Consider the following 22,912-nt stretch of genomic DNA (forward strand, 5'->3'; position numbering starts at 1 on the left):
ACACTTTTTCTTGCATTCATGTAATATACATAATCAGGTTTGTCATCGAGACAGAAAAATTGTTTAGAAAGAAAAGAGTGACTTTAGAGACCACCTTGTTGGTCCCTTGCTTTTAAATGAAAGAAACTGAAATCCAGAAATATTAAAGAACTTTCCCAATGTCAGATAGCTGTTTAGCATAGTTTAGTTAGAACCATTTCAGGTACTTGAAACCAGGTATACTGCTGAAAAGAATCTGCCTCATTGATTATAGGCTAGTTTATTTCAGTTATTAAGATGAAAGCTCCCGAGTCTTAAAAAGTCATTTTTGCTAGTAACATTTTGGAACAGAGAGAGGTCCAGTTCCTATGATGAAGGTGTCATAGGAACTGGCTACACCTGGAGGAAACTTTAAGCTGTCACAAGAGTCACTTGGAGGTGGCAATGTCCAGCCAGTTATGCCCACGGTGCTTAGTCCAACTTCTGTGGATCTGACTTCCGAAACGACCTTGACTGTGGTAAGATGACCCAGAGGACTTTTAATGTCATCATGTTCCCTTCCTTGGTGGACAAGCTGAAATATTCTTAGGCTTCTTTTCTCTTTGGGATGTCTAAAATCAAAGTTTCTTCAGGGGAAGAAACTTCTACTTTTGAAAAGTAGAAGTTATTCTTTTTTTGTCTGTTTATACGTTTAGATACTACACTGCAGTAGCTACATCGTTTGGAAAATTTACGTGTGCAGAAGAATCTTGCTGTTCCTTCTTTCTCTTTCTCCCACATGCTTTCCTTCAGTGTTAATACAACGTTTGCTTAGGGCCTTGATATTCAGGTTAGCCCTACAGAAATCCTCAATTCTTTTTTGGCATTCTCACTCTCCTAAACACTGCTACTCCTGGGAAGAGTTGGGATGTGACATTCTCTGCTCGCCCTAGGGAAAAGGACCAGGGGAAGGTAGGCCAGGGAATGACAGCTGATTCCTTTAGTCAAAAGGGAACGCCAACACAAAAAAGAACATATAGAAGGGCAAACTCCAAGTGAGCAGGCTTGCTTGAGGCTGTCCTTCCCTGCTGGCTACACACAAGGGAAGGGCGTTTTTCCCTTTTTCAGTTCACAGAGGATCAGATTCATTAGCGCAGCTTGCAAGAGCATTACTAGTACACATCTGACAGTGTCTGACACTCTGGGTGGCAAAGGAAATCTGAACACTGAGTTGTGTTGAACATGGCATAGGTTCAAACATCAAGATGATTCTTCGGTTCTTAAGCCCCAGGGACATAAAACAACTTCTTGATGTCCCATTTTTCAAAGCCCACGTTTTGAGAGCTGTGGCCCATAAGTTTTGAAGCCCTTTTATTTCCATAACACTGTAGTAGCTCAGATTTTGCTGGTATCAAAATCCAATGGAATTTCAAAATCCAAGATTCTGATGTAGAAACAGAGCTGTGGAATTTTTTTTTTTTTTTTGCACAGTAAGATCTATTCTAAATACGTAAATTGTACATCGAATACATTTTAATGGAATGAGCCAAAATAATAGTGTAAATTCAGTCTGCTAGGTAATTGCGCCTAGACATTTAATTAGTGTAGGCAGAGTTTTATATTAAGTTGGTTTTTAGCTATTAAATATTTTAGGAGATGGGTCTTTGGCTGACATGAGGGAAGAAGGAGCTTACCCTTCATGAGCTTTATAATGAACGTGTGTGTGCTTTTGCACGTACATGCACATTCTGCAGAGAAGGCAGAACTGGGGTCTCTAAACACATGTGCAATCAGGCCCTTTCCTAAAAGTTCTCTTTATGAAATTCTAGACAATGATCACTTATAACTATCTATTTTTTCCTCCACTGGGGCTGAGAAGAAAAAAAGAAAGATATTGCTAAATACAGGTTACCCAAAGATTTCTCCTTTATGGCCTCCAAAGTGTATCGCTGGAATAGAAGGCAGGAGGCAAGGACTCTGACTTAGCCTGAGAAAGTCAGTGCACATTTAGATTATCAGCTGGACGTACACAGAAATGTTATCATACACATCTCACAGAGAAACTTCAGGCGAAGGAGATCCTAAGATACATCTGGCAAATAAGGGAGTAGCTTGTGTGTATGAATGTCAAACTCAGTATTGTGTAATATTTAAGATATGTAAATACCTTAAATGATGCTCTCTATTTATTTAACATAAGAACTTTCCTAAGTTCATTCTGGGTTTAACTTTCCTATTTTTTTCTCAAGCAATTTAAGTGCAATAACAATACATTTTCTTATCATGGGACATTTTAGAAATATATTCCTTGAGGAATTCCCTTTATAAAACATACAAAAGCTTTATGATCTTTCTACATACAATTTGTCTCCATATATATGACTTGTTATATAATAAAATGTTATGTACTATTTACAGAGTTTTAATTTCCTACCCTCTTGAGGTAAAAAAGGAGTCGTGACTGCTTGGTAACATAGCAGTTATGGTGGTGGCTCCATTTTTGATTATTTTTCCAGTGTGGTCCCTGTTAGATTATATTTCTCAAAGTGATCATAAGCTGCTGATAATAAAAGTATCCTGTCTTCCCAACCTAGGGAGTTTCTGACAGCTAGTTACCGAAAGACATCACCATTTCACAACAGAAACTCAATGCAGAAGGTATGATGAAAAGGCGTTTTATTTTTCCCTAGATAAATTTTAAAATAAAAGATTTTAATGGAAAACATTTAGTACTGTCATGTCACCCTGAATACCAACACCAACTTGACTTTCATACAAGTCCGGTGAGTATGAACATTTCTCTATGGCTCTTCAACAGTTTTACATGTACAAAATTTTCTGCTACTTTGCTTTAGCAAAAATTTGCTTTAGCAAATAGCAACATAATTTAAAACTTTCAGATGTCTCCTCTGTGACACCTGAAATCCAGTCCTATATTTATTAATACGGTTAGAAAACTAAAAGCCTTAAGAAATTCATGGTATGAGTGCACGGTGCTAATCACATAATCTCAAATGTAAGATCATTTAAAAACTCCTACATAACAACCTTCTTGTTTAATTTGAAAGACTTAAGACTTGAACTCTATCTAGTAAGACTGTTAAGTCGATGTACTTATCAATTATTTAATTTTTACTTGTCTTGGAAGAGTTAATTTAAACTGTCCACTGAATGAATGCATTTTAAATATTAATAAATATATTACAGTATTTACAAGCATTCTTAGCTACTCTGACACTGACCGGAAGTTAAGTCACGGGGAAGGAAACAAAGATCCCCCAACAGGGTGACCTCAGGAGGTATGGGAAAGAAGGAAAGCTTGAGCTGAGAGAGGATTCACATAGGGAGGACTGCTCAGTGTGCACACAAGTTCTAAGACACATCAGGTTCCAACTGATACCAGCTATCAGAAGTAATGCCAAATAGCTGGAAACCAGGACAAAGAAGAATACTGTAAAGGTATGCTATTTTAGTAGTATGAAGAGGAAGATAGGCCTAAGGTCAGACTAGGCTAAAGATGGTAAGACTACACTCCACAAGCTGTTAGTGAACTACCCTCTGGAAATTACCTAATTTAGCTGAAGTGCTGGGTACATGTCATGGATAAGAGAAGGTTAAATGCAAGAAATTGTTTTGGCAACAAAAAGTGATGCTAATCGAATGTCTATAAATTTAACTGTGTCATATGCCCTTTTCTTACACTACTTTCTGCACAGGATCTCATGCAGACACACCATACAAGTGACCTCTTTAACGCACTTGGCAAACCTCATTAATGCTGTTGAAGAATTTACATTCTAATGCTCTGGTGAGAGGTGATCATAATGCTCAAATCAGTCTTTATAAAGAAGTGACACCAAAGACTGAAATGTGCTAGATATTTACCTTGTGAGCGTAAATAAAATTCTCATTTTGGGGGTTTAGTTTCTCACATTTTAATAACAACGGTAAACAAGTCATTATTTTAAAAAGCACACTCTCCTAGGTCATATCAATATACATCTACAGATAACACTCCCTCTGCCTCGCACCCTTCCTGGTAGTCGTTTGCAGGATTAAGCCCAGGCTTTCGGAGGGTGTGGCTCTCACCAAACCAAAAGAGTTCAAACAGTGCCCTAGAAAACTTTAAAACTGAGATTCACCCAATGTAATGTTTAAAGCTCTTAAACAAGAGTCTTTAAAATAATTTAAACATTTGCATACGAAATAAGGGTTCTCTGGTGGCCTACTTTCACATGCAAATACAAACTGTTAACATGCATTATTTTAGTCAATTGGTAAAGTTTATTTCATAAGTAATTTTAGGACATTTACTAAATTTTAAATTTCAATCCATTAAAAAACTACTACCAGAGCAGTTTTGAGGTATTACTGTTAATTTATATAGAAATGTTACCATATTTTGATGTGTTATGAAATGCAACTGGCATGCCTTTTATCAAACGGTGCTGTCATAGTGTCGACTACAGATGTGTTCTATAGCTTTTAGGAGATTATTGTGCATGTGCGTTAACTGACTTTCCAAACATTAATGGCAATTTGATTGGTTGGTCATTTTCTAAGCATATGAAAATAATAAAGCCCATGATATAAGCCAAACGAGCTGAGAAATGTCAGGTTTACAATGCTACCCTCCAACCTACCTTCATCATAAACCTATCCTACTCACTCAAGTTGTTTACAAAGAAAATTTGTGCAAAAAGCATCCAAAAAGCCTATCAGCAGGTTAATTATTAGTTTTAAAAGAAGTAGGTAATGTTTTTTCTTTTAAAATTCATTTATAAAAATAAATAAATTTCAGTTTGAGACCTTACGTACCAAATGGTGGCTTGATTTAGTCATGATGGCTACACCATAAAGTTATGAAAAGTGTAGTTGAAAATATATGCACGCCAGCGCATTCCCTGCAGTGTGGCCAACAGCTGGCACCCTATGCTGTCGTGACCCTTTCGTCGTTAACCGAAATACACTCAGCTCTTGGCAAATGTTTAGCCTTCCTTTGTCCAGAAACTACCACAAAACTTTAATTCTTAGATCTCCATTATAAAATGACAAGTAACCATAATACATGCAAGATAGGGAATGAAAACCTGTCACCCACTCAGGAGACACTGATCCACTGCACAGGGGCAAACACAGCAGCTCAGAGGAAATAGTCACCCACTTGGGTGTACAGCTTATTCAGATGTTTTGCACTAAAACGCAGGCATAAAATCCCTCCTAGAGTTTTCATCTCAGAGCAACAATACTTTGAAATCAGTTTGACAGTATGAGCAAATCCTTCCAGGTTTTGCGCTGTGAGACGACGACGAGCAGTCTGGCCCCGCCTCCAGGTATCTGGTAGGTGGCAGGGCTCTGGATCACTACTTGCATTAGATAGAAATATTGTCCGGTGGAAGTGCCAATATGACTTACTGCTTAGAACTGTGCTAACATCGACATCTTTGTTAGGCTGATTTCTCACATGAGAAGCTTTTTGCCTTAGTCAGAAAATCATTTGAGGAACAGTAAGGAACTGAACTAAGGAAAAGTTTCTGGTCTCCAAATCCACACACACACACAAAAGCAGGTTTCAAACTATTGTCCTCTCAGTGCAAACGAGCAATTGGCTGACCTGTCATGTATTATCGATTGATATGAACGCAGCAGTCTGTGGAACAATGTGATGCAGCAAAAACCTGATCTAATGCAAATCGAGCCGATTAACAAAAACCACAAGGGAGGAGAGACAGTCCAGCTCAGTGTTCTCCGTGTTAATGCCGACTCTGAACACAAAAGCAACTGAAAGGCACACAGCTCAGATTTCATTGATAGTCCTCTCTGAAGGGCAGTATTCCGAGGGGCCTGGTGAGGACATGTAGAATGACTGTGTTTTCCTTTTTAACCGGGCTCTTTTGTTGGCCAACACCAGGCTACGCCGGCTAGAACTGATGATTTCTGAAATGAACTTTTTGCAGTCCACACACACCTCCATAGTACTCCAGTCCTCCATTAATTCTTTGGGAAACTGTAGTTCTTCATCTGGTTTGTCCACAGATTTAGATTTTGGGGAGAACCTGGAAAAAAAGCAAAATGTTTAAATCATTCAGTATTGTTACTTACAGTTCTACTGCAATATTAAGAAAATACGTGTAAAAAGGTAAATTTGTTGCCAAAACATTATGGGATGGTGAGTGATTTAGTCATGTCATGTTCTTCCAAAGAAGAATTTCTAACTGGAGATGAGGTTCAAAATATTTTTTAAAAAATAAACCAAGGAACATGTTTTATTAAGAAATACTGAAAACTCTTAGCATCTCTTCCAGAATGTTTGGAAAATAGGATATTCAGACTATTACTATACACACATATATATAGGGATTATAACTTTAACAACTAAAGTGAAATGAAGTTTCACTTTAGTTACTAATGTCCTACTGAAGAATCAGAAAGAACTTCAAGTTCTTTCTCCAGCAACCCCATGTCATAGTTAATGAACATTAGTTAACTGTAGATAGTAGGTCAGACTATTGGAAACTTAAGTAATTTTATCTCAATCTTATAACACATATTGAAAAATTACCTTTAAACCAGCTTTCTTATAATTTATATATTTATCAAATATGCCTCTCCCTCAACAATTATCTATATTTGGGTAACTGATTATTTGGATTCCAGAGAGCTAGAGTTAACTAGATGAACATAATAAATGTTTTGGTTAATTTTTTGAAATAACTAAGATTCACCTACTCATTACTATTTTAATTAAAACAAACAAGAACATTGGTTCAAGGTAAGTACAGAAAAGAACAACAGATTATTATTTGCATTGCCTTGAGCCCGCAGGTGACAATCCATGATCAGAAGTCATCGTGGAGCAGCAGTGTCTCCGCAGAGAGTTGAAAGTATAGGGATAGCAGTCTTAGGCACAAGTCATCTGCTGGGCTGATAGCTTCCTTGTCTCATTGTCCACAGAACCGTAATCTGCAGGAGTGGCTGCCATCCAGCATTTGGCACTAATGCCAGTGTCTGCCACCCACCCCTCCAATGGGTGGCTGGTGTGTCAAACTTTAACCTTCTTTGGCCCTGCCAGTGTCTGACTTAAGCTAGCCCGACACTATCTTTCTTTAGTACCAACACTAAACTTACTCTATATTAAATGCAAAGAGACTGATATTCAGGCAACTTTTTTCTTTTAAATTGCCAGCTCTTGGCATAAAGCTTCATTTCTGCCTTTACAATAGGAAAGTAAGCCAGTTATTGTAGACTGTTGTAAGTATAGGATTAAAGAGATTTTCTTTTAAAATTAAAGAATGAAAGATTAAACTGTTACATTTAAGTTTTCAACTCCACTGAAAACAAGGGCAGATTTAAAGCTGACTGTTAAAGGACACACAAAAGTAATTATTTCTAAAGTAGAAATAAAAATAAACTGAGATTAAAGTATCCTTCAAGTAGTTAACCATTATCCCTTGACAAGTTACATCTCAGAAGTTTTGGAGATTTGTGTGCAAGTCAAAACTATGTAAAAATAAGCCAGCCAACCAACCAACCAACCTACCTACCCAAACCCCTCGAGCTAAAACCATGTGATGTCACCACAGTCCTCAAAAGGAGCATTCTTCTTTTACAAAGGATGCTCTTAAGATCTAGGCCCCTTGCTCACCTGGCAATGCTCCGAAGTGGTCGATGGTGGCCGGTGGAGGGTTTTTCTGGCCTCATACAACTTTCTCCTCTTTGCAAGGCAGAAGGTCCCAATGAAAAAATAGGAAGAGTAGAGTATGGCTTGGAGGGCAGCCGCATCTATTATCCCAAATAAAACTAAGAATGAGCAATACTGTTAAAGAGGCAATCTATTAAAATTAACATAAGCTATAATTTCGCCAAGCTTAGCTTACCTTTTTGCAACACTGTGAGCACACCGGCCTGTATACAAAATCAGAAGTATTATTTGGCATGATACCATAGATGCAACTGGAGAGTTAAAGAAGCCAATGGCTGCATGGTTGTGAATTTCTACGATAAATTGCAAAATCTCTCTGGTTCTTCTATCAGAATATAACAAATTGATACAACTGTCGATTGCCAAAAAGACAATCAATCTGTAAAACTTAACTCTTGCACTGTTTCCTATAAAAGAATCAACTTACATCTGTTTGGAATTTTCTTATTTGTCTATCCAGGGGGCATATGACAATCACATCTACTTTTTTTTGTTGTTGTTCAAACATGACATATTATTATTAGAATGATCTTGGTTATGTAAAAGAAATACATGCAGAAAAACATGTTCCAGGTTTAACATGAAATAATTATTTGATCCACTCTTTTGAAGAAATCAGTATTCCTAACCCATGAGTATAACACAATGTCATAACAGATTATTTCTAATATTGTTTCTGTGTAGAAAAATGATGAAACAATGAAGTCAACTGTTATTTCTTTGCCTATTGCCATCAGTTATAAAAAAAATCTTACCTCTTACAGAACTGACAGGTGTAAGACCAGGTGAAGAAGGAAAATCTCCTGGTTCGGCAACAAAAGCAAAGCTAGAAAATACAAATGTGAAAGAAGGAAAAAAAGCAATGCCAACAGTTAACTTCCTAATTAATATAGTTAAATATGCTTTACATTTATCCATTGGGAAAGTTCAGGAAACAGAGGAAGAAGAGAATGCAGAAATCTGTTTTTATGTTTGGCTCTGTGACAATTATACTTTGGCTCTATCTTTAATTATAATTCTACTTTAAAAAGTAAGGAAAGACCACAGCTCTCAAGAGTCTCACCACCATGGAAGCAGTCTAAAAAAGGTTCTGAAAGTCTCCTCTGTTTCTCAGATATATGTCCTTTACAAGTATATCAACTAAATGTAGACATGGTTTTATGAAGGCATACCATGATTTATTATGGTTGTTTTAAGCCTTTCACAGCTTTTGATTTATAAGGGAGAAACAAAAATACTCCCTTTTGAGAGCAAGGCAGAACAGGTACTGTCTACCGGAAAATAAGTCTCTTACCTCCTAACATCCCCTAAAAGTTCACACCATCTGGCTAGCAGATGGCTCCCTCAGGAGACTATGCCTGTGACTGACCCTTCTGCTAACCCTGCTGATCAATCAACTTTAAACAGCTCTACCTTTCCTTTTTTCAAGGCAGTGTAGACATCTTTATATTGTTGGTATTTTTCCAGCTCTGCTTTCACCAGGACCTGACGAATATGCATCACTTCCTCCACAGTTAGAGCTAGGCATTCCACTGGATAGCAGAATTCCTCCTGAAATTCAAAATTTCACATGAATAAGAAACTCCCACCCCTCTTTTCTGGCATTGTAAAATCAGATCAAATACCTGGTTAGTAGCTTCAGAGAAGAAAAGTTTCCCAACGAACACAGAGCGGGCTCACTCTGGGGACCACGTAGTTTCTAATTACACTAAGACAACAGACGAGAGAAAACTGTGGACCACGTGAAACACTGTAGCCTACTGAAGTTTCCAATTAGTGAAAGTTCCTCACATTTGTTGAATTAGTTTCCCTCAAGTATCTCTATTACATTAAGTTGAGCTATGTGTCTTGAAAAAAGTTTTGTTGTTCTAAGCCAAATTTGTCAGTCATTTCCTATGATTTTAGGAAATCGTAGACATTACTTAGTGCTGTGTTGTACACTATATGCTAATAGATAAAAAGCAAATCAACAACATTGGTACTGTTTTTAAAGCTGGTTTGTGGTACCCAGAATAGCCAAAAGAAGGTGGTTAGTAGTTTATACTGAGAAGCATTATTTAGTGGTAAGTTACATCAGCACACCTTGAAAAATCTTAATGGTACAAGTGGAGCTGGAACATGTAACTACTGGTGCAGTTTATAGCCAAAAGCAATCTTTACAGGCTATCCTACAGTTCTCCAGATTCCTGTTATTACTTTTAAACCACTGCTGAATGCATAGTCAGCATTGGAAAGATGTGGAGAAAATCAGAAGAATTGCATAACAAATATTTATGTTGGCTGTCTTACATTAATGGTTTCCCTAAAAACAGCTGAGGAAGATGTTGATGTAACTGATCCCACTGAATAAAGAATCCCATGCCCATCTGCTCCCCATCTGGCCCTGCTCTTGATTGGTGGATCTAATAGAAAGACAGAACAGTCTTGTGCATTCACACTGGGCCAGGCTTCACAAGGGCCATTGTGGTGTAGTGACACTGAAACTTAATGTTCACAGTACAAACACATTATAATTCCCCTACCCGCCCCCCCTCCCCCCAATAGCATTGCTCACAGGCATTCTGGAATCAAACAAGTCAAATGAGAAAGCGCATGACTATGAATGCAGCCTGTTTATGCAGTTTTAACATTCAGTTCTGTCTTTCAATTGGAGAAAAACAAAAACAAATCTAGGTTGCAAACTGGACAAACATTAGCATTTACTAAAAAAAGTAGTTCGAAGAATTATTGATTCTTACTAAAAATCAATACAAAATTGTCTCTGTTAAGCTAACTTAACGAAGGTTAAATATACTTAAAAATGTTTTGGAAAATATCTTGCAAATAAATTTTTAAGATGAAGAGTTTAGTATTTGGAGGGTGGGGGATAGTTTGTTCAGAAAGATTATATCACTTGCTATAAGATGTCTAAAATACTTTTAAAAATAAATCACTAACATATAATTTTCTCTTTTAATGGGAAAAGCTTTAAAACAATAATAAGATTAAATTGGTATGTCCAATATTTACTCTGTTTTGCTCCACCCTGAGAAAAGGGCATAGTGTCAAATGGAACAAGGCACTGCCTCTGTGAAGGTTAGGCCATTAAAACTGTGCATTAGTTAAGTATTTTTGGCTGCACACATCTGAATGACAGCTTTTCTTAGCTTTGAACATATTCTTTTTTTAAAAATTAAATTTATTGGGGTGACACTGGTTAATAAAATTATGTAGGTTTCAAGTATACAATTCAATAATATGTCATATGTACATTGTGCTGTGTATTGACAACCCAAAGTTAAATTTCCTTCCATCACTGAACATATTTCATGAGAACTTTTCCTATGGTAATTTTCATTCATCAGTGATGAGTATGACTGTGGTACATTTTCTGACATCTAACTACGTGACATAGTTGCTGACTTGGAACAAAATAATATGCAAATCCATCAAATAACCAGATAATTAATAGTGAGATCTGTTGCTGTGCAAGCTCTGAAGATGGTAAATAGTGACAATTTAATTACCTTTACAACTCAGATGCCTGGGCTGGTAGATATTTCTGGTAGATGGGATCCTTTTTATTTGCAGGGGTACACTAGCACATGTAATAACCCTGACAGCTTGTACTTCCCTCTTCTCGGTCTTAAGTCACACGAGGGCTTACTTAGTCAAGCGTACTTTCAATTTACTACTTTGAATCATACACAAATCTAGTACTTCATAGGATATAATAAGAAATTGTGAATTTTGTTTGTGTTTTTGTTCTGTTTTAATATTTCAAGCAGATTACCCTTTAGTAAAATAATCTCCAACAAGACAAATGCTAATGTTTTAATTCTGGTGCTTTCCCAAGGACAACAAAACTTTAATGCAACAAGAAAGAAAATAATAAAGTTACTAAAATAGTTTTCATTTTTTTAATCGACAAAAAAAATATTGAGTCAACATCCCCAAAGCCAAATTAAACCTTAACAGGCTGAGATACTAATGCTCCAAAATGTAAACAGCACTCAGGGTTTTAACCGTGAGTAAAAGCCCCTTTCCCCAGGGTGACACTGGGCTCAGTCACTCCTACGGCAAGCACTAAGGTCATTTTCATGGAGAGATGCGGACTATAAGGTCTAGATCCATACAACTCTAATTCTCTTGCTTCTCTGTGCTTCACTGTGACTTTCAAATTCAGGAAAGGGAAGCTAAATCTTAAAGTGTTTTAATAATGATTACACTATGCTATAGAGCAGATGTGCCTTTAGAAATTACTTTTATGTATGTCACTAAAATTGTGAAGTTTCTGTTGAAAATTCTGGTTATATTTACCATTCAAAAGGGGTCACAGTCAGGCAGCAAAGAAATTAGAAAGTATAATATAATCCGGTTACTGAGCCACAGAGAAGTGGGAATAGTCATATTTTATGTAGAGTTCTTGATTAGCAAAAACTTTGTAAATAAGTAGCAGATATTTATTTGAATATTATATTATACAACCATTGTTTTTTGAGTTTTTAAACTAAAGTCAGATTTAAATAAAAATAGCAACTATTAAGTTTAATTACTTTTCTTTTTCCAAGTTCAACTTTAAAACTCAAAGTGAATTCTTTGCCTAAAGTAATATGTGGATTTATTATACAGATATTTCTGTTTGGGGAGGATTGATAATAAAAGTGTTGACAGATCTTCAGTAAAGCAGTAGGAGTGACAGGAGTTAAAATTTCATCCCTGCACCTGACCTGTACTAAACAAAATGGCCTGATCTAAATATGGGAAAAAGAACAGAGATTTATCCTATAATTCATGACAAATAAACAGAGAAAGGGATTTCTTTCTCATTTATATTCAGAATCTCTTTTCTAAACCAAGATGGGCAATAAAGAATAACAAAGAAGCTAGATGCCAATTCATTTGTCAAGGATGTGTTTAATAAATAAGGGACTGCAGAGAGCCAGGACCATGTATGAGGTGGAAGAGGCAAGGCTGCTGCCAACACTGGTCAGCAGTATGCGGTACGCCGGGGGCGGGGGAGCTTCACTATGTTCCCAGGGCTTTTTATTTCACTGGGTTTGGAAATTATTATACTTTCTTTAAAAAACATATTCTGTATGTAAACTTTAAAAACAATAATAAAATGCAGAATCATTTAAAATAACCTCATCAATAAAAAGAACCTTAAAATCTCTTTCTACAGAGAAACAGGCTGTCATAAAAACCACATAACACCTTGATCATCATAACTGCAGCTTTATGGAAGGTGCTGGGGAAGAGAAAGACTCTCTGAGCCCAGGGGAGACATATGCTATGGGTACACAGCCCCTTGAAGCTCCCAGAAGGGTGTGTGAGACACAGGCAACCACACAGCTCTATGGGAGGTGGAGTCCCCTTTGGCAACCTAGCCTGAGAGGTAGCAAACACTGCTCTGACAGCAGCAAGGCTCTGGGAAAAAAGCACCCCGTGGGCTCTCAGAGTACCCCTGCATGTGGAAAAGGAAGCAGTGTTTCTCCTATAAAATTAGGTCACTTAAAGAGACACACACTCACAGGTTCCTATAATCTAATGCTGCATTTTGAGTTTGTTGTCCTTTCAAAGTTATTTTCCTCTCAACTGAGATCAAAGTGTGATCTATACATCCTACAAAAGATTGGAATCAACGATCAGAAGCAAAGTGTCCATCTAAGCTGTTAATTCTTGCAGAGTGCACGAGTTGAGGTATCACTGTCAAAGAGACAGAGAAAGTGAAATAATTCCCACAACCAGCAGAAAGAGGCCAACCTTTGAGGATTTCCACCTGCTGGTAAAAGCTCTCTCACATAGATAATACATAGCCCCTGCTACCCCAAACATGGCTGCTTCAAAAGGATGAGAGCTGAGCAGAGAAGCTGTTTGTATGGTAGAAAAAAGTGGTCGGAAAGGCGTCCTTGGCCATACACTGGTTATCCTAGGAACCTGAACAATAGATAAGGGAAAAAGAAAATGGCAGGGGGAAGAAAAAAGGAGAAAAAATGCTGAACACGAGTGACCTACAAATAGTGATTACAAAGTATGAAAGAAAAACAAAACAAAAAACACCACAAAGGATGTTAACGGTAGATTCCATATGTGTGTTCACGGCAACATCTGCATCCATATGTATAAAGCGGTAATCAACCCATGAACTCTAGAGAATCTTAGAGTTCACACAGCAAAGACTTGAACTTAAAATTTTCTAACTTGGTTGTCCAGTGAACACTGAGACTCCTAAATCGGGCTTGCTCGGATGCAGGATACAGGCAACTGCCTGCTGTGCCTGAAAGAGCATGGGAATGTACACCAAGCAGGCAAATGCTTCCTCTGTGGAAGGTACTTAATGACGAGTAGCCTTTCATTGAGGTGGGCAATCACTCTCATTTGACAAATGATGGGAAAAAAATACATTTTTAAACATCCTAAGAAAAGGGAGGAAGATACAAGAGAAATACGTGATTAACAATGAAGACATTTCCGCCATTTTCAGTTGAGGGATCACAAAATGATTCCTTATTTCTAACATATAGCTAAAATTTTAAATTTAAATCATACTTTTAAAAAATCATACTTTTAAAAACAATACTTACCAAGCTAGAGGGTACTATCACAGAGATGTGTGATTTTATGGATTTCTCAAGATAAACTGCTAGCAAGAAAAGTCTTTATTTGCCCCGGAAGTTATTTTGTCTCAGCTGGTACCTAGAGGCACTTGGAGGGAGCATAGTTCTATGTGGAACCTGAACATCAACCATCCAGTCTTGTCCAGAGGTGTTGCCCACTGCCTTTCATTGACACCCTTCTCCGTGATTATAGATTGGTTTTACTCTGCTCTCTTCTCCACCAAAAAACAACTCACAGTCTGATGAAGCGCACGCTATTTATATCCTTTCTTAGGAAAAATACTTCATGGGCCCTTGATGTGCACCGATAGTCTTTCTTGGCAAAACTTCTATTACTATCTGAAACTCCTTTGTAATTGATCTGATAATTGATTGATAATTTTAAAATTGAAGTCTAACTTCGACAATGATGTCCTATGATTACAAAGCCAGGTATGCACCTAAATGATAAACTGGCTTCTAGGAAAAGCCATGTGAAGAGAAGAATCTCCTAATTATTGGTCTTGTGAAAAAAATCACAAAGGAGCTCCGTCTTACATATTTTTAAGTTGTGACAATAACTATACATTTTGCTAAAGCAATAATTTATTCATTCACATTAACAAAAGTCTTCCGGTTTTAAAGTTTGAACCTGTCTGGTTAGAGTTCTGTTTTTTTGTTGCTAAACCACTGATATTTCATCAAATATCGTATCAATGTTTTGGCAATTAGTTAACGGTTAAGAGGAATCCTGTCAGGAATTGCCATAAAATCATTAATTCCTTAACTGCATTGTTTGAGAACAGTGATGACTAATCAACTCTCAATACTGTAAACTCCATTCAAACTTAGAATCTTCACAATAACTACCTACCTCCCTCTACTTTGAAGGAGGGGCATCTGTTATTGCTTCATTTGAAGCCATGATGCTTCATCACGATATGCCTAAAAATATGAATAAGCATATTCTAGTGATTTTTATTCTTGTGTATCTGAAAAAATATTAGATGTGAGAATGCCAGTAGAATTATTGATTGAAGCCTTGCATCTTCCTGCAAATATTTCTAAAGTCAAGTGGTGCTACAAAAGAATCTTTGCAGACCTCATTTGGCTGGTGGATCTATTTTTCCAGGCAGAGCCTTGTGTCCTATGTCCCACTTTCCTGAGAAATGAATAGCAACAACATGAATCTGAAAGTCTCTGGAAAACAGCAAAAACTATCAACCAGTCCAAACAGCAGCTTTGGCTCTAATATCACAAAACATACTTTGAAACAATGAATAATAGTTTTTAATGGATCAAAATTCTCTCCTGGTACTTCTGCCTTAATAAAATAGCCTACTATAGCAAGGCTTTGCTAAGCTTTTTTAAAATTAGTTTTAACAATTTTTAAGTGGATTATTACCCTTTGAAAGAAAGGAGGCATTTCTTTAAAGAATTCATACTTGCAACCACTGATAAATTTTCTGGAAAAAAAAAAGGTACTTTAAATGAACAAAGAATAGTCAAATTTCATTTAGGTTGCTATTAGGGTTGTTTTTCTTTAGCTATTAAGAAATACTAAAGTTATTTAAAGTTCATTCTAACCTTTAGAATTTTTTTCTCCTAATCATCGTCTGAAGAAAGCTAATGATTCTAGGTCCTCTAACTGATCCTTAACTTACTATGCAGTCTTTTAGTTACTTACAAGAGATCGGGAACTCTGCTTGGATGGTGGCAGAAACTGTCTCACATTAGTAGGTGTTTCCTTTTCAATGGAATGTCGTCTTTGGGGTGGCTGCCGTCTCTCTGGCTGGGGTGTTGATGATATAGGCAAGAATTTTGGAGGTGCTAAAAAATGAATTAACCAAATTAAAATGAACTTTCTTACTGCGAGGACTGTTATAGAAGTGTCTTTGTAAGATAAAACTTGCTACAGAAATTGCAAGGAAAAAGTAAAAACTGCTTTGTATTTTTAATATTTATTCAAATTCATATGTAAAACACAATGTAAGCATAATCTCAGATTTGTACATACAAATGCCCTCATGCTATTTTTCCACAGAATTTTGCAATTAAAGAGTCTTAGGCATTATTTTAAAAAACATGCAAAAATATGCATTCCGTGTACCTAAAGACTCCTAAATCATACCAAAATTCTTAGGTGTTCTCTTTTACATTCTCCTTTTTAAATATAAAATATGAAACCTCTTCCTTCTTGATGTTTATCAAGACATTCTATCCTTAGGTTTAAATCAAGCTCCATTTAAATTTCAAAAAATAAATTCCAGCTTTGGTGTTAATATTATACCACTGCTCTCCTCTGCCTAAAATATTTTGGGACAGGATTTAACAGGAGAATGTTTCAGGGTCTGAATGGTTCTGGAATCACATTTTGAAAACATAAAAAAGATCATTAGAAATAAATTATGCTGCCAGAGTTTTATTTAGTACTTCTTCCTACTCTCTCTGCAAACAGTAATGCTGTTTCAATGCAGTGGGTGAGGAAACTGAAAGACAACACAAAGTTAAATACGATCCATCTATTTTGACTGTTCAATCAAGAGAAATCACTAAAGGAAAACAACAAAATTTCCATAATCAAGAAAAGATACAGATTTAATTGGGTCTCCACCATAGTTGATGGGCCTGGCCAAATACCAATTACAGATAATAACCAAGGTCAGCTCCTATTGTTTTGATATAATCTGTTTAAACAATGCTGTTTAAAGAATTTTAACCATATAAACCTTCACATATATAGAAAACCAAGTTAATGCTCTAAGAATATCTTAATAAACAAGTTTTTTTTTTCTCTCAGTAAGTTCTTTTATGGCAGAACAATACACAATATTTATCATCTTAACCATTTTTAACCATATAGTTCAGTGGTACTGAATACATTTGCATTGCTATGCAATCATTACCAATCCACCCCCATCACTTTTTTCATCTGTAAAATTGAAACTCTATACCCATTAAGCAATAACTTTCCATTCTCTCCTCACCTAGCCTGTGGCAACTACCATTCTACCCTCTGTCTCTATGATTTTGACTATGCTAAGAACCTCATGTAAGTGGACTCATACGATATTTGCTTTTTTGGAATTGCATTGGTTCACTTAGCATAATGTCCTCAAGGTTTATCTGTTGCAAACTACTGCAGAATTTCCTTTTTAAGGCTGAATAATATTCCATTGTATGGATATACCACATTTTGTTGATCCATTCTTCCACTGATGGACACTTTTTGCTTCCATGCTTTAGTTTTTGTAAATAATGTTGCTATGAATATGGACATACAAATACCTCCTAGAGATCCTGCTTTCAATTCTTTTGGGTATATGCCCAGAAGTGAAACTGCTGGATCATATGGTAATTCTATTTTTACATTCTTTTTTAAAATTGGAAACTCATTACCTTTTATTTATTTTTTATTAGTTTCAAGTATACAGTATATTGGTTAGATATTTATAGTTTATAAAAAGATCCCCCTAACTGCTCCTTCTCTCCTCTGGTTTCCCACCTAGCCAAGATATTAATGCTAACTGCATTCCCTATGCCGTGCTCCCCATCCCCGTGACCATCTATCAACTATCAATTTGTACTTCTTTAACCCTTCACCCCATTATCCCAGCCCTCCAATCTCCCTCCCTCAGGTCCATCACCAAATAGTCCTCTATATTTGTGAGTCTATTTTTGATTAGTTTATTCCTTTCATTCCTTAGATTCCATATATAAGTGAAATCATATGGCATTTATCTTTGTCTGACTTATTTCACTCAGCATAAAAACCTCTAGGTCCATCCATGTCATTGGTAGGATTTGCAAATGGTAGGATTTCATTTTTTTTTTAATGGCTGAGTAATATTCCATTGTATACATGAACTATAACTTCTTTATCCAATTGTCTGTTGATAGGCATTTACGTTGCATCCATATCTTGGCTATTATAAATTGTGCTGCCATGAATATTGGGGTGCATAGAGGTTTATGAATTACTGTTTTGGTTTTCTCTGGATAAATATCCAGAAGTGCAATTGCTGGGTCAAAACGTAGGTCCATTTTTAATTTTTTGAGAAACCTTCATACTGTTTTCCATAGTTGTTGTACCAATTTGCAATCCCACCAACAATGTATGAGGGTTCCCTTTTCTCCGCACCCTTGCCAACACTTGTTCTTTGATTTATTGATGATAGCCATTCTGACAGGTGTCAGGTGACATCTCATTGTGGTTTTAATTTGCATTTCTCTGACGGTTAGTGACCTTGAGCATCTTTTCATACGTCTATTGGCCATCTGTATTTCCTTTTTGGAGAAGTATCTGTTCAGGTCTTCTGCCCATCTTTTAATTGGATTGTTTGTTTTTTTGTTGTGTGAGTTCTTTATATATTTTGGATATTAACCTCTTATCAGATGTATCATTAGCAAATATCATCTTCAATCAGTCGGTTGTTTTTTTGTTTTGTTGATGGTTTCCTTTGCTGTATAAAAACTTTTTAGTTTGATGTAGTCCCATTTGTTTATTTTTTCTTTTGTTTTCCTTGCCCTGGAAGATATATTTGAAAAGAAATTACATAGAGTTTACTGTCTATGTTTTATTCTAGAAGTTTTATGGTTTCAGGTCTTAAAGTCTAATCCATTTTGAGTCTATTCTTGTATACAATGTAAGAAGGTGGTCCAGTTTCTCTTTTTTTGCATATATCTGTCCAATTTTCTCAACACCATTTATTGAAGACTGTCTTTATCTCTTTTTATATTCTTATCTTCTTTATCATATATTAAGCGAGCATATAGGCGTGGATTCATTTCTGGGCTCTCTATTCTGTTCTATTGATCAATTTATCTGTCTTTATGCCAGTACCATGCTGTTTTGATTACTGTAGGCTTGCAGTATAGTTTGATATCAGATAGTGTGATACCTCCAACTTTGTTCTTCTTTCTCAAGATTGCCATGACTACTCGGGGTCTTTTATGGTTCCACATAAATTTTAGATTATTTGTTCTAGCTCTCTGAAAAATGCCGTTGGTATTTTGATAGGAACTGCAATGAATCTCTAGATTGCTTTGGGTAGTATGGCCATTTTAATGATATTGATTCTTCCTACCAATGAGCACGGTATATGCTTCTATTTATTTGTATCTTCTTCAATTTCTTTTTTCAATGACTTATAATTTTCTGAGAACAGGTCTTTTACCTCCTTGGTTAATTTGATCTCCAGGTATTTTATTGTTTTCAATGCAATCGTAAATGGGATCATTTTCTTAATTTCTCCTTCTGAAAGTTTATCATTGGTATATAAAAATGTCACTGACTTATGAATATTTATTTTGTAACCTGCTACTTTATAGAATTCATTAATCAGTTCTAACAATTTTTTGGTGGAATCTTTAGGATTCTCTCTATATAGTATCATGTCATTGGCAAATAACAAGAGTTTTATTTCTTCCTTTCCAATTTGGATGCCTTTTATTTCTCTTTCTTGTCTTATTGCTGTGGCTAAGACTTCCAATATAATGTTGAAGAGGAGTGGTGACAGTGGGAATCTTGTTTTCTTCCTGATCTTCAGGAAAATGCTTTTAGCCTTTCCCCATTGAGTATGATGTTAGCTGTATGTTTGTCATACATGGCTTTTATTACTTTGAGGTATGTTCCCTCCATTCCCACTTTGCTGAGAGTTTTTATCATAAATGATGCTGGATTTTGTCAAACACTTTTTCTGCATCTACTGACATGATCACATGGTTTTTATCCTTCCATTTGTTAATGTGGTGTATCACATTAATTGATTTGCGGATATCATACCAACCTTGTACCCCAGGAATAAATCCAACTTGATTATGGTGTATGATATTTTTAATGTATTGCTGAATTTGGTTTGCTAATATTTTGTCGAGTATTTTTGCATCAATGTTCATAAGAAATATTGGCCTATAGTTTTCTATTTTGTAATGTACCTGATTTTGGAATCAAAGTAATAGTGGCCCCATAAAAGAAGTTAGGGAGCCTTCTGTCTTCTTGAAGTCTTTGGAATAGTTTGAGAAGAATAGGTGTTAATTCTTCTTTGAATGTTTGGTAAAATTCACCTATGAAGCCATCTGGTCTAGGACTTTTGTTTTTTGGGAGGTTTTGATTACTTATTCTATTTTGGTGGTAATTGGTCAGTTCAGATATTCTGTTTCTTCTTGACTCAGTCTTGGGAGATTGTATGTTTCTAGGAATGTGTCCATTTCTTCCAGATTGTCCAATTTGTTGGCATATAATTGCTCATAATATTTTCTTATGATCCTTTGTATTTCTGTGGAGTCAGTTGTAACTTCCCTTTCATTTCTGATTTTATTTATTTGAGTCCTCTCTCTTTTTTCTTTGACGAGTCTGGTTAAGGGTCTGTCAATTTTGTTTATTCTTTCAAAGAACCTGCTCTTGGTTTCATTAATCTTTTGTATTGTTTTTCTAGACTCTATTTCATTTATTTACGCTCTGATCTTTATTATTTCCTTCCTTCTGTTCACTTTGGGCTTTTTTTCTCTTCTTTATCTAGTTCTTTTAAGTGTAAGGTCAGATTGTTTCTTTGAGCTTTTTCTTGTTTCTTGAGGTAGGCCTGTATTGCTATGAGTTTCTCGAGGTAGGCCTGTATTGCTATGAAGACTGCTTTTGCTGTGTCCCATAGGTTTTGAGTCATTGTGTTTTCATTTTCATTTGTCTCTAAGTATCTTCTGATTTCTTTCTTGATCTCATTGATAACCCATTCACTGTTTATAGCATGTTATTTAGCCTCCATGTGTTAGTGTGTTTTCTAGTTTCATACCATTGTGATCGTAGAAGATGGTTGATATGATTTCAATCTTCTTAAATTTATTGAGACTTGTTTTGTGTCCTAACATGTGGTCTATCTTGGAAAATGTTCCATGTACATTTGAGAAGAATGTATATTTTGCTGCTTTGGGGTAAAATGCTCTGGAAATATCTATTAAATCCATCTGGTCTAGTGTGTCTTTTAGGCCTCTTGTTTCCTGGTTGATTCTTTGTCTGAAAGATCTGTCCATTGGTGTCAATGGGCTGTAAAAGTCTCCTACTATGAGTATATTACTGTTGATCTCTTCTTTTGTGTCAGTCAATAATTGTTTTATGTATGTAACTGCTCCTATATTGGGTGTGTATATGTTTACTAGGTTTATGTCCTCTTGATTTATTGATCCCTTTATCACTACGTAATGCCCTTCTTTGTCTCTTATTATAGCCTTTGTTTTAAAGTCTATTTTATCTGATATAAGTATTGCTACCCTAGCTTTTTAAAAAATTTCCATTTCCGTGAAATACCTTTTTCCATCTCTTTACTTTCAGACTGTGTCATTTGATCTGAAGTGGGTCTCTTGTAGACAGCATGTGCATGGGGCTTGTTTTCTTATCCATTTGGCTACCCTATGTCTTTTGATTAAAACATTTAATCTATTTACTTTTAAAGTGATTACTGATAGATACATAGTTACTGCTATTTAATTATTTGTAATTGTTATTTCTATTTTCTTTTTATCCCTTCTCTTTTTACAGAAGACCCTTTAACATTTCTTGTAATACTGGCTTATTGTGATGAATTCCTTAAGCTTTTCCCTGACTAGGAAGCTCTTTATCTCACCTTCCATTTTAATCAAAAGTCTTGCTGGATAGAGTATTTGTGGTTGTAGAGTCTTGTTTTTCATAACTTTGAAAATTTCTTGCCAGTCCCTTCTGAACTGCAAAATTTTTATTGAAAAATCAGCAGATGTTCTTATGGGAGTACCGTTATAAGTAATTAAGTTGACTTTCTCTTGCTGCTTTTAAGATTCTTTGTCTTTGACCTTTGGCATTTTAATTATGATGCGTCTTGGTGTGGGTCTGTTTGAATTTTTCTTGTTTGGGACTCTGTGTTTCTTGATCTTATATATCTAATTCCTTTGCCAGGTTAGGGAAATTTTCTGTCATTATTTCTTCAAATAAATTCTCAATTCTTTGCTTTCTCTCTTCTCCTTTGGGTACTCCTATGATGAGGATATGTTACACTTCATGTTGTCCCAGAGGTCTCTTAAACTATCCTCATTTAAAATTTTTTTTTTCTTTTTGTTGTATTCTACCTTGTTTTCCAGTTTGCTGATTTGATCTTCTGCTTTGTCCAATCTACTGTTAAATTCTTCTAGTGTATTCTTCATTTCAGTTATTGTATTCTTCATCTTTGTCTGGTTCTTTTTAATAGTTTCTATGTCCTTTTTTTATGCTTATTATCTCTCTGTCGAGGTTCTCATTGTGCTCATCCATTCTTCCCCTAAGTTCACTGAGCACCCTTATAACCATTATTTTGAACTCTATCTCTGGTAGGTTGCTTGTCTCCATTTCATTTAGCTTATTTTCTGGAGTTTTCTCCTGTTGTTTCATTTACAGCATGTTTCTGTTTTCTTAATTTATTAGCCTCCCTGTGTTCATTTCTACCTGTCAGGAATATTTGTTTCATCTCTCAGCCTTGGCTAGATGGCCTAATGTGGAAGGCGTCTTGTGTGGCCCAGTGGCACACTCTCCTTGATTTCCTGTCCTGGGGGCTCTGGTCATGATCTTTGTGTGGGTTGTGTATGATCTTCTGTTGTCGCCAAGCCTTGTTGTTAGTACATCAGTGGATAGGATTAACGCTCAGGCTAATTGTGGAAGTTGGCTGCGCCCACAGGG

The 22,912-nt window shown here is 36.0% G+C and overlaps 1 protein-coding gene across 4 annotated transcripts in view; it reads right to left on the reverse strand.

Moving 5' to 3' along the window:
• Positions 1 to 2,617: 2,617 nt before the first annotated feature.
• The window catches only part of SPIRE1 (spire type actin nucleation factor 1), a 195,359-nt gene continuing 175,064 nt past the window's right edge, over positions 2,618 to 22,912 (reverse strand). For 2 of the 4 annotated variants that reach the window (XM_039846272.1, XM_039846293.1), the window contains 7 exons: positions 15,926 to 16,068; positions 13,406 to 13,579; positions 9,074 to 9,211; positions 8,416 to 8,486; positions 7,836 to 7,863; positions 7,604 to 7,740; positions 2,618 to 6,014 (listed from right to left, as the gene is read on the reverse strand). In XM_039846272.1, coding sequence (XP_039702206.1) covers positions 5,756 to 6,014; positions 7,604 to 7,740; positions 7,836 to 7,863; positions 8,416 to 8,486; positions 9,074 to 9,211; positions 13,406 to 13,579; positions 15,926 to 16,068 — 950 coding nt within the window. In that variant the 3' untranslated portion in view covers positions 2,618 to 5,755. The remainder of the gene's footprint in view (positions 6,015 to 7,603; positions 7,741 to 7,835; positions 7,864 to 8,415; positions 8,487 to 9,073; positions 9,212 to 13,405; positions 13,580 to 15,925; positions 16,069 to 22,912) is intronic. The other 2 variants (XM_039846281.1, XR_005649344.1) reach the window with 2 other exon arrangements.

Source organism: Pteropus medius, unplaced genomic scaffold (genome assembly GCF_902729225.1).
Source record: "Pteropus medius unplaced genomic scaffold, Ma_sr-lr_union100, whole genome shotgun sequence".
In the NCBI taxonomy this organism is placed as follows: Eukaryota; Metazoa; Chordata; class Mammalia; order Chiroptera; family Pteropodidae; genus Pteropus; species Pteropus medius.